Source organism: Macrosteles quadrilineatus, unplaced genomic scaffold (assembly GCF_028750875.1).
Source record: "Macrosteles quadrilineatus isolate MER2022 unplaced genomic scaffold, UCM_ALF_1.0 Scaffold_1__1_contigs__length_201487025, whole genome shotgun sequence".
Classification (NCBI taxonomy): Eukaryota; Metazoa; Arthropoda; class Insecta; order Hemiptera; family Cicadellidae; genus Macrosteles; species Macrosteles quadrilineatus.
Genome location: NW_026542594.1, coordinates 79,129,624 through 79,144,604, shown reverse-complemented (window position 1 = coordinate 79,144,604; position 14,981 = coordinate 79,129,624). Strand labels below are relative to the sequence as shown.

Sequence of the window (14,981 nt, the reverse complement as noted above, 5' to 3'; positions counted from 1 at the left end):
ATCAAGTGGAGGAAGAGGTAGGCCTAGGCCTAGAAGTTCCAATGGCAGAGATAGGTCTGTACAACCTTAAATCAGGATCAGACAACGGCTATAAGGTAGGCCTAGTGGCTAACGATGTATATTTAGAAATGATTCTAGATACAGGCAGTGCCTTGACTATATGTCCTTCTGAGATATTTTATGAAAAATTTTCTAACCTCAAACTTAGGCCAGCAAATGTGAAACTTACTACTTATTCAGGTCATGATGTTCCTGTTCTGGGACAAGTGAATGTCAATGTTAAATATAATAATCAGCAGGCGAGTTTGCCTTTGACAGTAGTTAGTTTAGAAAGTAAGAGTCAGCCGATTCTGTTGGGGCGAAACTGGTTAGGCCAGTTGAGGTTAGATTGGCAAAATGTGTTTTCATGTAAAGCCACTGTGGATCACAGTTCTGATTTGGACATTGCTAAATTGAAGAGTAAATTTAAGTCAGTTTTTCAGCCTGGAACGGGCGAAATTAAGGGTGTTAAGGCTCATATTGTCTTAAAGGAGGGGACAGTCCCTAAGTTTTGTAAGGCGAGACCAGTGCCTTTTGCGTTAAGGGAGAAAGTTGAGAGTGAGTTGGACCGCATGGTTCAAGAGGATGTTGCGTACAGAGTTACTAATTCACAGTGGAGCACTCCACTTGTGGTTGTCCCTAAGCCTAATGGTGTTAGGCTTTGTGCCGATTATAAGATTACTCTTAATCAGTGTATTGAAATGGAACATTATCCGCTTCCTCAGGCTCAAGATATTTTTGCAACTCTTGGCGGTTGCTCAGTTTTTAGCTGCCTTGATCTTTCAAATGCGTATCAGCAATTGGCGGTAGCGGATGAATCGCAACATCTGTTGACCCTAGCTACCCATAAGGGTCTGTATCGTTTAAAAAGGCTACCATATGGTTTGTCTTCAGCTCCTGCAATTTTTCAGTCAGCCATCGACCAAATTTTAACAGGTCTTCCAGGAACGGTGGCGTACTTAGATGACGTCTTAGTGGCGGCTCGCTCTAAGGAAGAGGGGCTTGCCCGTCTGGCGCAGGTGCTGCAACGCCTTGATGAGTTTGGTGTTCGAGTAAACCAACAAAAGTGTAAGTTTTTGCAATCTTCAATCGAGTATTTAGGACATGTGATTACTCGAGATGGTCTCCGTCCACAAGAAAGTTTGTTAACTGCGCTGCGTAAAGCGCCTGAGCCTAGTACTAAGGAAGAGTTACGAGCCTATATTGGTCTAATAAATTATTATCATGCATTTATACCTAACCTGTCTGCTAGAATAAGCTGTTTTTATGACTTATTACATAAGGATCATCCATGGGTGTGGTCGGAGGTGTGTTCTAAGACTTTTCAGGAGAGTAAATCATGGGTGTTGGACTCAAGTTTGTTAGTTCACTATGATGTGAAAAAGCCCATAGTTCTGACGTGTGATGCGAGTCCCAGAGGGGTGGCTGCTGTTCTATCTCATCTTATCGATGGGCAGGAAAGGCCAATTGCCTTCGCATCGAAAACGCTAAGTTCCAGTGAACGGAATTATTCCCAGTTACATCGGGAGGCTCTGGCTTTGATCTTTGGAGTCAAAAAGTTTCATAAGTATATATATGGAAGACACTGTATTCTACAGACTGATCATCAGCCGTTGACGGCTATTTTTGGCTCTAAAAAGGGCGTTCCTAGTATGGCGGCAGCTAGGCTGCAGAGATGGGCCTTGATTCTATCAGCATATGATTTGGAGGTTAGGTACCGGAAGGGAGTGGATGTCCCTCACGCTGATGCGTTGTCTAGGTTACCCTTAGCAGAAGCGGAACCTATAGAGCTGGATGCTAATTTTGTTTCACATGTAGATGTGTGTACAGAAGTGATGAACAATTTCTGTGTTGTCAAGGACATTGCACCTATTACTGCCTTGCATATAGGTAAAATGACGGATAAGGATCCGATTCTTTCGAAGGTCCGAGATTTTGTGATGTACGGCTGGACGAGCTCGGTGGAGCCGGAACTAGCTATTTTTCTAAGGAAGAAGGACGAGTTGTCCGTGGAACAAGGTTGTTTGCTGTGGGGTTCTCGTGTAGTGATTCCAAAGAAACTGTATTCTTCTGTGCTTCAAATGTTGCATGATCAACACCCGGGAGTTACGCGCATGAAGATGCTGGCGAGAAGTTATGTCTGGTGGCCAGGCATGGAAAAGTCGATTGAGGACGTAGTGGCTTCTTGTTCTGCTTGTCAGTTAACTAGGAATTCGGTACCTAAAGTACCGTTGCAGCAATGGCCTACAACATCAACCCGATGGCAGAGGATACACATTGACTTTGCGGAGGATCCAGAGTCGAGACGGCAACTTTTAGTTTTGATTGACACATACTCTAAATGGTTAGAGGTATTTATCATGAGTTCCATGAATTCTTCCAAGGTTATTGAGAAACTCCGTACCTTGTTTTCATCGTATGGATTGCCTGTCGAACTGGTGTCGGACAACGGAAGATCTTTTACTAGTCAAGAGTTCAAAACCTTTTTGCATAACAACAATGTGAAGTTCACATTAACTCCCCCGTATCATGCGGCTTCAAATGGATCTGCGGAGAGAAGTGTTCAGGAGAAACCTTTTGCGTCAAGTGATTGAGGAACATCAGCGTTCTCAGCGTACCACTCTGCAAATGAAATTAGATAATTTCTTGTTTGCGTACCGCAACACTCCAAATACAGTTACTGGCTTAACCCCTGCAGAAATGTTCCTGTCTTGGAAGCCTCGTACTCAGTTGGTTATGTTAAAACCCAATCTCCAGTCATCCATTGATCAAAAACACAGGGAACAAAAAGATGCAGCTGATAGGCTTAGGGGAAGAAGTAGATTTTTCTCAGAAGGTCAGGCAGTCTATGTCAAAACTGTCCGAAATGAAAAGATATCTTGGGTTCCTGGCAAAATAATTCTACAGAGAAGTCCGGTCACCTATCTTGTGAGTGTCATTGGTGGAAAACCCCGATTTTGTCATGCAGACCACTTGAGAGCTCGGTATGCAGAAGAGGAGGAGATTTTTGTATCACCCAAGGATCCCGCTGTATCACCTCAAGTACCCAAGAATTCACCCCCGCCGGAGGATCGACCATCTAGTCCCATGATGATGTCACCTGTACCTAGGCCTACTACCAGTCCCAGGGAGAGCCTAGGGCAAGCCCAGCCTCAGCCAACTCCTGCGTCGCCGCTAGCACAGTGCAGCCCACCACCCTCGCTGAGGAAGTCTGCACGGACTGTGCGAAAGCCTCACAGGCTGGACTTGTAATTATTAATGAATAATGGGAAGAAGAAATTTTGGTTGCATTTTATTGAAAGTGAATTTATTTTATTTTGAAAGTTGAGTTAATTTTGAATTTATGATATTGACTTTTTTTATGGGGAAGACGAGTGTAGTAGAAGTCATTATAGTTTCATATATGAACAGTCATAATTATTAGTAACGGAAGAGTTATTATGTTTTGCGGGGTGGCTGCACTGTGCACTGAGCCCTGAAGTGGGATGATTCGTCACGGCTCCTTCTTCTATGTCCACCAACGAACGTAAGTGGTTCTCTTGCTATATCGTCCACTTTTCTAGCGTAACGGTTAGGTTACGACATAAGATAACGACAATAAAGCTGTTAAAAAAGAAGATCATTCGGTAAGTGTCTGATTAATTTTCGAAGATATTAATAAAAACTACTGTGCAAGGGGCCCCTTCGGGGCCCCCCTAGGCCCGGGGGCCCCGGGCGCTCGCCCTGTCCGCCCCTAGGTAAGTTCGGCCCTGTATTTTAGCAGTTAAGTTATTTAATGTATGAGACAAAGCCTATTGTACATTTTGTATTGAATGGCAAATAAAGCTTTTGAATCTTTTGAATCTTTTAATAACATTTCTGATTTGACCATCTAGGCATTTCATTTTGTTCATAATGAGTTATAGGCTGGGGGGGGGGGGGGGGGGGCTGGTATAGGCTGGTCACTTGCAGGGGTGACTCGAACCAGCAATATTTATAAGCGTCTAGACTGCCAGTGCAACTCCGAGGAACGAGGATGAGATCGGAAAACCCCCCACCACCGCTCCGTGCCGATGGCGTGACGTCAACCATTACCGCAACGATACGGAGCTGAGTCATGAGCCTTGGTGGTGTAGTGGATAGCGTGTCGGGCTGATAATCGGAAGGTGCCGGGTTCGAATCCCACTGATAGCACTAACTTTTTGTCAACAATTTTTTTTCATATCAGCAAGTTTGGTTGGTTTGGTTAGGTTATGACAGTTTAATTTTATAATTTAAAAACTATAAAATTGAATTTGAGACATTTATTTTAAAATTTTATTTTTAGAACAGAACTATTTTTTCGATTAGTAAACCTTCATCCGAGTTTTTCATTATTAGCAAGTTTGGTTAGTTTGGTTAGGTTATGACAGTTTAATTATATTTAATAAAAATTTAACCTACAAATGATACGTTTTGACAGCAACAGTGATAGAGATAACAATTTTAGCGCCTCTGATCCTCGTTCCTCGGATTTGCACTGGCAGTCTAGACGCTAGTGTAATATTTAGTTTTTTATCTTTTACTTGTAACCATGGTAAAAATATATTAAATATAGTAGGCCTACCTACTACAAACACAATATAATAATTTCAATGTAGTACTTTTTACAAAGTGCAAAAACAGTCTGGAGATAATATAAATCAACAACTTGATTCATTATAGGCCTAATCTAAACTTTAACTTCCCTAATCTAACCTACCTTCAAACGACTTAATATAAGTTAGTCACGAATCCACATAGGCTAATTACGCTAATTAATTAGATTCATAACCCCCAACCTAACAACCTCACATGTCTTTTTCAACTTATAAAACAAATTTTTTAAGCTGTTTGAGAAGTTTGGTTGGGTTACGTTAGGTTAGAATAGTGTCAATTTGTTGTTTGTTCATTTTATTAAAACTGCAACTACACTATTGTCATAATGGGACGTAACGGTTACATGGTCAAAACCTTAGCTAAGCCACTTGGTTAAGTACCTAAAGAGAAGAACAAAATAAATTCCTTCTTCAATTTTCATAATCCAGTCCAGACCCAGATTAAATATGTCCGACCTAGAGGTGTTTATTAATGTTACTAATTAATAAATATCAAATATTACGTATAGCCTACTTAAATTAACGTACCTCGGTGTTTACCTGTGTAGGTTGAGAGGGTAATATTTAATTTAAAACATGGCATAATCAATCAATAATTCCATTTTTTAACAGTGTAAACATTGAAGCGCAGAATCAACGTTCCTAATAAAACATTAAAATAAAATTCAAAAAATCTTACAGTAGCCTAGTTAATTCAGTTGTTGTGGCAGCAGAAAAGTTTTTGCACCATTGTTTTCAGGTAAACATCTAGTTTCTAATGATATCTAAATTACTGTAGTAGGCCTACTCTTGGTCACCCCCATCACAATAATTAACGTATTTTTATATATTTATATATACCTATATATCGAGGGCCTAAGTCTAATACCACGTATCTTCAAAATATAGGGTTTTGAGATCTATAGTAAAAAAAATAGATTTCATTGTCCCTCACCTAATTCTAAAACCTCGTAAGTCTATAAAAATTGGAAATAATTTTAAAAAATGGGAAATGTAGACCTCGTATCTTGCAGTATTGGTAAACCTTCCTTCTAGCAACACGTATCTTGTATTGTTTACAGTGTGCAAAAGGTGGTCAGCTGTGCCGGTCTGTTATTGTTATGCAGTTTCATAGTGAAAAAGAGAATTTCAGTGTTCAAAATGTAGTAAATATAAGATAGAATTAACTCAGTTTTGTATATATGCAATTAGTTTATTTGTGGCTTTATTACAATTTATGTAATACGTTGTCATAAATCAGTGTTAAGATACGGGGTCTTAGAAGGAGGAATATTCTTACTGTAAAAATACGTTATAACTTGTTATAAAAATTATTGTATTAACTTTTTTGCTAAGGAATAATTTAATACTCTAATTTTTTCTGCAATACAATAAAATAGTAGTTATAACAATAAAGTTGTTATAATAAAAATGCTTAGTGTTTATTTAGCAATACCTCGTATTTTACAAATTGGTAATTCTAATAACTCGTATACCCAATTTCAATACCACGTAAGTTAACCCTCCAACTGGCACATTTAAAAAAAGTTTAATACAATACCTCGTATCTTACTTTTTTTATATAATAACTCTTTTTAAATAATAAATAAACATAAGAAGTGGTTTGTTTTATCAAATTTAATAACTACATGTACATTCCTATAAAGTAATGAGCTGTTTCTCGTAAAACCATAATAATTACAACGTTTTTTTGCTCTCCTGTAAAGTAGGCATTTTCCTCATACGTGGTATTAGACTTAGGCCCTCGATATAGGCTATGTGTGTATGTCCGTTAGCACGTTAATTCGATCATAAATGATCCGATTTTGATAAAATTTGCCAGTCTCTTTTAACTCAGCTATAGGCTACTAATACCGATTATTAGGAAACCTTCATTTGATGTTTTCACTATCAGCAAGTTTGATTGGTTAGGTTAGATGACAGTTTAATTGGCAAATATTTGATATATCTAGGCTACAACGCGATATCGTGTTATTTTTAGATGTCTACTTACAGTATTTTTCACGCTGAATCCAAAAATGCAATAAGTTTTTGTAGGAGAGATTCATAAGTGGCCGTAAAACGAAGGTTAAAATTACAAAAAATCTAAAGTTCATTGAGATAGCCTAACTAATTTCATTTAACCAAGTTAATTGAGATAACTAATTTTTATCCGTTGACTGATGGTAATATGGCGTGGTCTGGACGGGTCCGTACACGTGGACTGTGGACTGAGTGAGGAGGAGAGCAAACAGCTGTTTAGATCGACTTGATTGCGGAATGAAATCAATTCGTTTTGAAACCAAATAATCATTTCTAATTTAGGCATGTGAGGAAGGTAGGTCGGGTTTTATGCGGATTCGTGACTGTAAGTATTAAGTGTTTTTACCTATCTTCCTCACATGCCTCTTCAGACATAAAATGTGATTTAAAATTAATATTAAGGCTGGGTTGGGTTGGGCTAGGTTAGATTAGATTATGTAACATCATTTATTAGTTGCTGATACATGAAATTATGCACTGTGGCACGTTTTAACTTTTAACCTTCCACCCCTTTTAGTGTTAGTCGCCACTAGAACTTGGACTGGTCCAAACCACAAATAGGTGAATAACTCAACAAAACTTAAGCCTAATATTAATAATAATTTAATATTAATAATAACTGTTAATATTAATAATAACTTAGCTTAATAATTTAACTATACGCCCACTAAGGAATCTCTCCAACAAAAACTTATTGCATTTTTGGAACCAGCGTAAAAATACTGAAAGTAGACAGTTAAAATTTACACAATATCGCATTGTAGGTTAATAAATTAATTAGGCCTAGGTACTGTTTAATTTTATTACCGATATACCTGGTAAATTACTGAACAATATTTTCAATTTGATCGTTTCAATTTATATTAGGATAAGTTAGTCCAGTTAATAAACTGTACAACAGTACCACAAAAAGTTTTACATGCGGCTAAAATCGCTGATTTGTTGCATTTTTCTTGATTTACAAACACGGTTTTCAGGATAAAATAGGCGTTTCCCATTGGTGTGAACCTGGCCAACTTGGCAATAACAAGTGCACGCGCCACCAAAAATCTATTGCTGGTCGTTTTGCGACAAAATACGTCCGCGGTCCATAATACCGATGATGCCAACAGATAGAGGACACTTTAACGGACACAACAGTATCAACATTATGTACCTGGGGAGTAGGTTAAGGGGGGTAAAATCAGCAATAAGTTGTGCGTGCGCCCGCTAAAATCTATTGCCGGTCGTTTTGCGGCAAAAAACGTCCGCGATCCATATTACGGATGATATCAACAGATAGAGGACATTTTAACGGACATGACAGTATCAACATTATGTACCTGGGAAGTAGGTTAAGGGGGGTTAAATCAGCAATAAGTTGTGTGCACGCCTGCTAAAATCTATTGCCGGTCGTTTTGCGGCAAAATACGTCCGCGATACATATTACCGATGATGCCAACAGATAGAGGACACTTTAACCCTAGCAGTGGCCAATGTTAGAAGTGGGGAATGGCCAACCCATTTTGGCGATTTTGCAGACCTTTTTTTGAAAATTCGTAAAAATTCAACCGTACAAGTAAACCTAGCCAACCTCATATTCATTTTGTTCGGAAAGAACAGGAGAATCTAGAAATAGTAATATCACAATGAGATTTAGACAGTGTATTTTATCAAAAAGTGAAAAAAATAAAAAAATTTGATTTTTTTTTTGAAATTTCAAAATCGGTATTTTTTTCTACGGATTTTTTATGGGAAATTCATTATATACATTTAGTAGACAATCTAATTCCCTACATAAAAATATATAGCCTAAGATGTTAGGAAAATATTTTTTTTTAAGTTTTAGGGGCGAAATATAATGACAAACGGAGAACCGAAAAAATTTAAAACCGTACAGTGTTAGTTTATGTTGTAAAAAGTGCTATAATATATGTGTATACTAATAATGATATACATGTTTGTAAAGCTAATGAAGTAAGGAATCAAAAAAAGTCATAAAGTTGATGGTAAAAATAATTTTTTACCTATAAACATACGTATATAAAATAATGTTTTTATATTTTAGCGATTTCTCGAGAAAAAAAATTCACAGTATTTAGTATACAACTTTTGTACCAAATTTTTTTACTTCAAACCAACATAATAATCTTGTAGTGTATTCAATTACCTACATAAAAATGTATAACATGTTAGAAATATTTTTTTTGTAGGTACGTAATAGGGACATAATAATACAATTACCGCAAAACCGCAAATAAGTGTAAACTATAGCCTACAGTGTTTGTTTGTGTTGTGAAACATTATGTAGGCTGGTGATATGTAGCCTACATATTTGTGAAGCTAATGAAGTAAGGAATCCAAAAAAGTCATAAGTATGATGGTAAAAAGTTATGTTCACCTATGATTATGTATCAATTTGAGAACGTTTTGAATTTTTTGTGCATTTCGAGAAAATGGAGTGTACAGTATTTAGTAGCCTATATAATTTTTTTACCAAATTTTTTACACCCAAACCAATATAAACATGTTGTAGTGTATTCATTTACCTTTATAAAAATTTATAACACCTTGGGTAAATCATTATATAGCATATATAGCACGGCGAACTAAGGTCCGTCTCTACAACAATCTCTGAATGTCAGAATCGTCATTTTAGGACATGATGCTAACAAAATACAACCTTTTTATGAACACTATTTCACACAATTCAGTAATATTTATGCATGAAGATTACTGTTATACACACACACAAACTTCACTAACACTAACACTACGAACTAATAACGTATTTAGTAATAAATCGCGGATAACACGAGAACGAACACTATTACCGGCAACTACACAAACAAACAATGGCGAATACAAGACAGCTGACAGACTGTAGCAGTAATGACTCACTTCCGTCGTCTACATGCGAGCATACAGAAATAACCCTGAGAGCAGGGCTGCCACTCTCTGAATCTATATTTCTTCCTCTTCAAAATGACATACTATATGACTAGTAATAATAAATTACACTGTATGTAATTCGTATTTTCCACATCGTCACCTGACGACCATTGGCCATTTGTTGAAAATTACAAAAACAGCTGTTTTCGTAAAATCGTACCGGTTGTGCAATCAATATTACGTTCTAAATATATTACTACCACAATGAAGATAAAATCAATGGCTATTCAGTGGTACCACCCGCAACATCCCACGACGAAAATTACCCGAGCAGGGTAATGCCAAACAAGACGTGTTTTGCCAGTTCCCAAGTGTCGGCTGCAAAAGTCGTGCCACGCCAAAAATTCATTTGATTTCTAATCGTCGTGACATTGTTATATACCTGCTACAGGATTTGTTTCTGTAATAAAATGAAAGTTTAGAATGTAATCTCTCGAATGGTATATATATTATTCTCATCTGAGTTGATAATACGTGTTTTTTTTACCGCTAAAAAAATTTCGGCCCACATCGTCACCAGACGACTTTCGCCATTCTAAGCATCAACGTCAGATCGTCACCAGACGACTTTCGCCATTCTAAGCTTCAACGTCAGATCGTCACCAGACGACGATCGGCCACTACTAGGGTTAACGGACACGACAGTATCAACATTATGTAGGCCTACGTGGGGAGTAGGTTAGGGGGCGTAAAATCAGCAATAAGTTGTGTGCACACCGCCGCAAAACGGCGGAGAGCTGGCCGTTTTGCGGCAAAATACGTCTGCGATCCATATTACCGATGATGCCAACAGATAAAGGACACTTTAACGGACACGACAGTATCAACATTATGTACCTGGGGAGTAGGTTAAGGGGGGTAAAATCAGCAATAAGTTGTGCGCGCGCCCGATAAAATATATTGCCGGCCGTTTTGGGCAAAATACGTCCGCCATCCATATTACCAATAATGCCAACAGATAGAGGACACTTTAACGTACACGACAGTATCAACATCTTACCTATGGAGTAGGTTAAGGGGGGTAAAATCAGCAATAGTGTCCTCTATCTGTTGGCATCATCGGTAATATGGATTGCGGACATATTTTGCTCCAAAACGGCCAGCAATAGATTTTTCATGGCGTGTGCACTACTTATTGCCAGGTTCACACAAGTGCGTTTCTCCCAAAAGTGCCAATGGTAAAAAGTGCTTTAAATACCGGTAGTCTAATTTAGGTAGGCTAGATAAGGCAAAACAAATAATGGGGTACAGTTTCTTAACTGGGCTACGCTAATATCGATTCAAACTATTGATTCGGTGGCAAATATTTACCGTATTTACACTGGGATATGATGTAATTTTTATATGTCTACTTACAGTATTTATAACGCTGAATCCAAAAATGCAATCAGTTTTTGTCGGAGAGATTCCTAAGTGGCCGTAAAACGAAGGTTAGGATTACGAATCTAAGGATAGGTAATTGAGCGGTACTGAAGGTAATGGTAATATGGCGTGGTCTGGACGGGTCCGTTCCGTACTGAGTGAAGAGTGAGGAGTGAGGACTGAGTGAGAAGAGCAAACAACTGTTTACACTTGATCTAATGCGGAATGAAATCAAATCAATTCGTTTTGAAACCAAATAGGCTAATCAGTTCTTATTTAGGCATGTGAGGAAGGTAGGTCGGGTTTTATGCAGATTCGTGACTGTATTAAGTGTTTTGAAGTGAGGTTAGATTAGGAAGGTAAAGGTTAGGTTATAATGAACCGACTCATTAATTTATGCAACTTCCAGACTGTTTTTGCACAATTAAATAGTTTTAAACAGTCTGGAAGTTGCATAAATTAATGAGTCGGTTCATTATAACCTAACCTTTAACTTACCTAATCTAACCTCACTTCAAAGGACTTAATATAGTCACGAATCCGCATAAAGTCCGACCTATCTTCCTCACATGCCTTTTCTGACATAAAATGTGATTTAAACATTAATATTAAGGTTGGGTTGGGTTAGGTTGGATTAGATTCTAGATTATGTAACATCATTTATTAGTTGCTGATACAATTATGCACTGTGGCACGTTTTCACTTTTAGACACAATGGGATTATGTACTATGGGATTATGCACTATGGCACGTTCATTACCAGACGTTGAGGCATTAGTCAATGGTTGAGGATTGGAATGAGGACGATGATCATGTCGGCAGTGGCCTAGCTTCTATTGGGCCTACTTACTGATATTTTCTATTTTGTTTTATAATTTATGTTCATGTGATTAGCTAATATTTTTATGTATGGTAAGCTTATTTGATTTATTGAATTTTATGAATAGCACCAAAGTCCATTTTCTTTTAAAATCTAGTTATTGCATATTGTAACTCTGATTTTGCTTTCATGGCGTTGTGTGTGGTTTTGTCTGTTTAGTGTAGAATGTAAACAACTGACAGCTGTTTCCACTCCACAAACCTTCCACCCCTTTTAATGTTAGTCGCCACTGTCCATACGACAAATTATGTTAATAAATCAACAAAACTGAAGCTTAATATTAATTATATAGGCCCTAACTGTACGTGGCCACTTAGGAATCTCTCCGACCAAAAGTGATTGCATTTTTGGATTCAGCGTTAAAAATACTGTAAGTAGATATATCAAAATTACATCAAATCCCAGTGTAAATAGGGTAAATAATTACCGATTCGATTAGTAAACTTTCATGCCAATTTTTCACCATCAGCAAGTTTGGTCAGTTAAGGTTTGATAATAGATATAGGCTATTTAAAAGTATTGATTATTAATCAATATTTTTAATTTGATAGTTTCAATCAATATTAGCGTAGCCCAGTTAAGAAACTGTAAGTTTACCCAAATATAATGCAATATAACATAAGTAGGCCTAGGCCTAGTATAAGTTCAGTATCACCAAACTATTATTCAGCCTAGGGCCTAGGCCTAACTAACAATCTTTCTACACAATCCTAAGCCTACTGAGCAGTATTGATAGGTCATAGGTCTAAAACTTACTGAACAAAATAGGCTAGCCTACTTATTTAGACCTAAGTTGACTTACCCTTAAAAAACTTAAGTCTTCCACCACTTATGGAACTAACATTATCGGAATCACAATTAGTATTTAAACAAGGACTCGGAGGTCCATTAGTGTCTTGTAACTCTTTTTTTATGCCACCAGTAGACACATCTCCATTCACAGGCCTATTTCTTTCTTCTGACATTTTTACACATGGTGTAGGACCTAATTCTTGTACACGCATCTCACGAAACCCATTACCAGAACAATACTTCCACTAACTTCTCACCAGGCCAACAGTTGTGAAAACTTTTAGAATACGTTAATGTAATCTAATTCACCCATTATAAAAATAATACAGCAAAATTGAAACTCAGAATAAATGTTGGGGTTGGGAATGCTATGAACGGTTAACAAAAATAACTCTCGTTGGTACAAACAACTTTTGAGACCCATTAAAAAACTATTCAGTCAAAACTGTATTGACAAAGGCCTACTTTAAAAAGTTTACAAATCTATGCATCTATACAAAACTTGTGCTTTGTTACTAAACTTTAAAAATATAGTGAACATCCACTATCCAGTCACTTAAGGTAATATCATCATCAACCAAACCAACCAACCGCTCGTCCCTCGTCGTCAACATTTCACTTCACATTCTGCAGTTCCCATTTCTAGTTATTCCTATTCCTTCCAATCCGGTTCAAACCTAATATCCAGTCCCCTAAAAAGTTCTATATAGTATATACTCGCCTTTGGCTCGCCCCAGGCCCCCTAGCTGTTAGTCGTCATTAGTAGATTATTGTTATTGTTATTACATTATTGTGTTGAATTATTGTTATACTAGTCCAGTGCAATTAGACAAAAAATGACCTTGACCCGGACAAAATTGATAACAGGTTGAAAATTGGTGGAAACGTTCAGAACCACTGAGCTAAAATTATAACTGGAGGTAGCACTCCCATGGCAGAAGTCTGTCAAGAGCGTGTCGCTGATTTTGTTAGGTTGGTATAGCAGTGAGTTTTTTTTTACCAATGACATGGCTTCTATAACTAGGTCTGTATAGCAGTGAGTTTTTTCACCCAATAACATGGCTTCTTTATAACTCACACCTCACGCAAACATGGCGGCTGACGACACTCATCTTTGACATTCAGTGCTACCTCCAGTTATAAGTTTAGCTCAGTGTTCAGAACAATGTCCTGAGTGGCCCACACAAAGTCCCAAGAAATCCCAGTTGGGGAACGGCCGCCATCTTGAAAAAACTGCCGCCATCTTGGAAATTTAGATTTTTTGCTGTATCTTTTAAAGTAATTGTCTGAAAGGCATTATTTATGTCTCAAATTAAGCGTTTTGAACTCATGTATGAGGGTAATATATAATTAAAGAGTTTAATACATCCTAAGCATAAATATTATTTATATTAACCTAAAAATATATCTATAATAATGATATAAATTTACAAAATGAAGCTTTTTCTCTTTTGTTCTTAATGGACTTGTTAAAGCCATTAACCCTTTTGACATTTCTTGCAACCCACTATGCTTAGTCTTTGGAATTGGTTAAATACGGGGTGAATAAAAAGTCAAGAACCCCAATATTTTTCTAAGTAAATACAGAAATATCCTTTTGGTGGTCTTGCAATATTAGTAGGAAGTTTCATTTAATGATTTTGAAATTTGTGAGTGTCCCCCAAAAAGGAGGGATTTTGGGGCAACTCAAGAATTTTAAAGTAAATCCTATTCAAGTGACACCTCATCTTGAAGTGTTTACAAGAACTTAAAAAATGGTGAAAAACAAAGTTCGCTATCTCTTCTCTATCCAAAATGGTAGCCCGTCAAAAGTTTAATGACGTTACTGTTACATTAATTTTCTAGTGTAATAAAAAGTAGTTTCCCTCCCTCCAATTTGTTCCTAAGTAAATATTACAGAGTAATGCTTTTGGTAATCATGCACCCTTAGCAGGAAGTTTCATTTTATTTTTTACGATTTTATTTATGATTTTAAAATCGTTGAGTATTCTCCTCTGCCCAAAATGGTAGCCAATATTACAATCACAAACAAATATGACCATTGATTTTACATAACGTTCGACGGGCTACCATTTTGGTTAGAGATAAAATAGCAAAATCTGGTTTTCAACATTCATAAAGTTGCTGTAAACACTTTAAGATGAGATGCCACTTGAAGGGGGTTTATTTTTGAGTTACCCCAAAATCCCCCCTTTTGGGGGAACATTTAAATTCATAAAATGAAACATCTTGCTAAGATTGGACGACCACCAAAAGGACATCTCTGTATATTCACTTAGAAAATATTAGAGAAGGGGGTATTGACTTTTTATTATAGTTTTATTATAGTTTTCGACTTA

General features: G+C 37.1%; 1 protein-coding gene across 1 annotated transcript in view; it reads right to left on the bottom strand.

The window, feature by feature from the left end:
• The window catches only part of LOC128983650 (protein hairless-like), a 101,678-nt gene extending 88,435 nt beyond the window's left edge, over window positions 1-13,243 (bottom strand). The window contains exon 1 of the mRNA XM_054403022.1: window positions 12,653-13,243. Within this exon, the coding sequence (XP_054258997.1) occupies window positions 12,653-12,854 (202 nt within the window). The 5' untranslated portion in view covers window positions 12,855-13,243. The remainder of the gene's footprint in view (window positions 1-12,652) is intronic.
• Window positions 13,244-14,981: the final 1,738 nt, after the last annotated feature.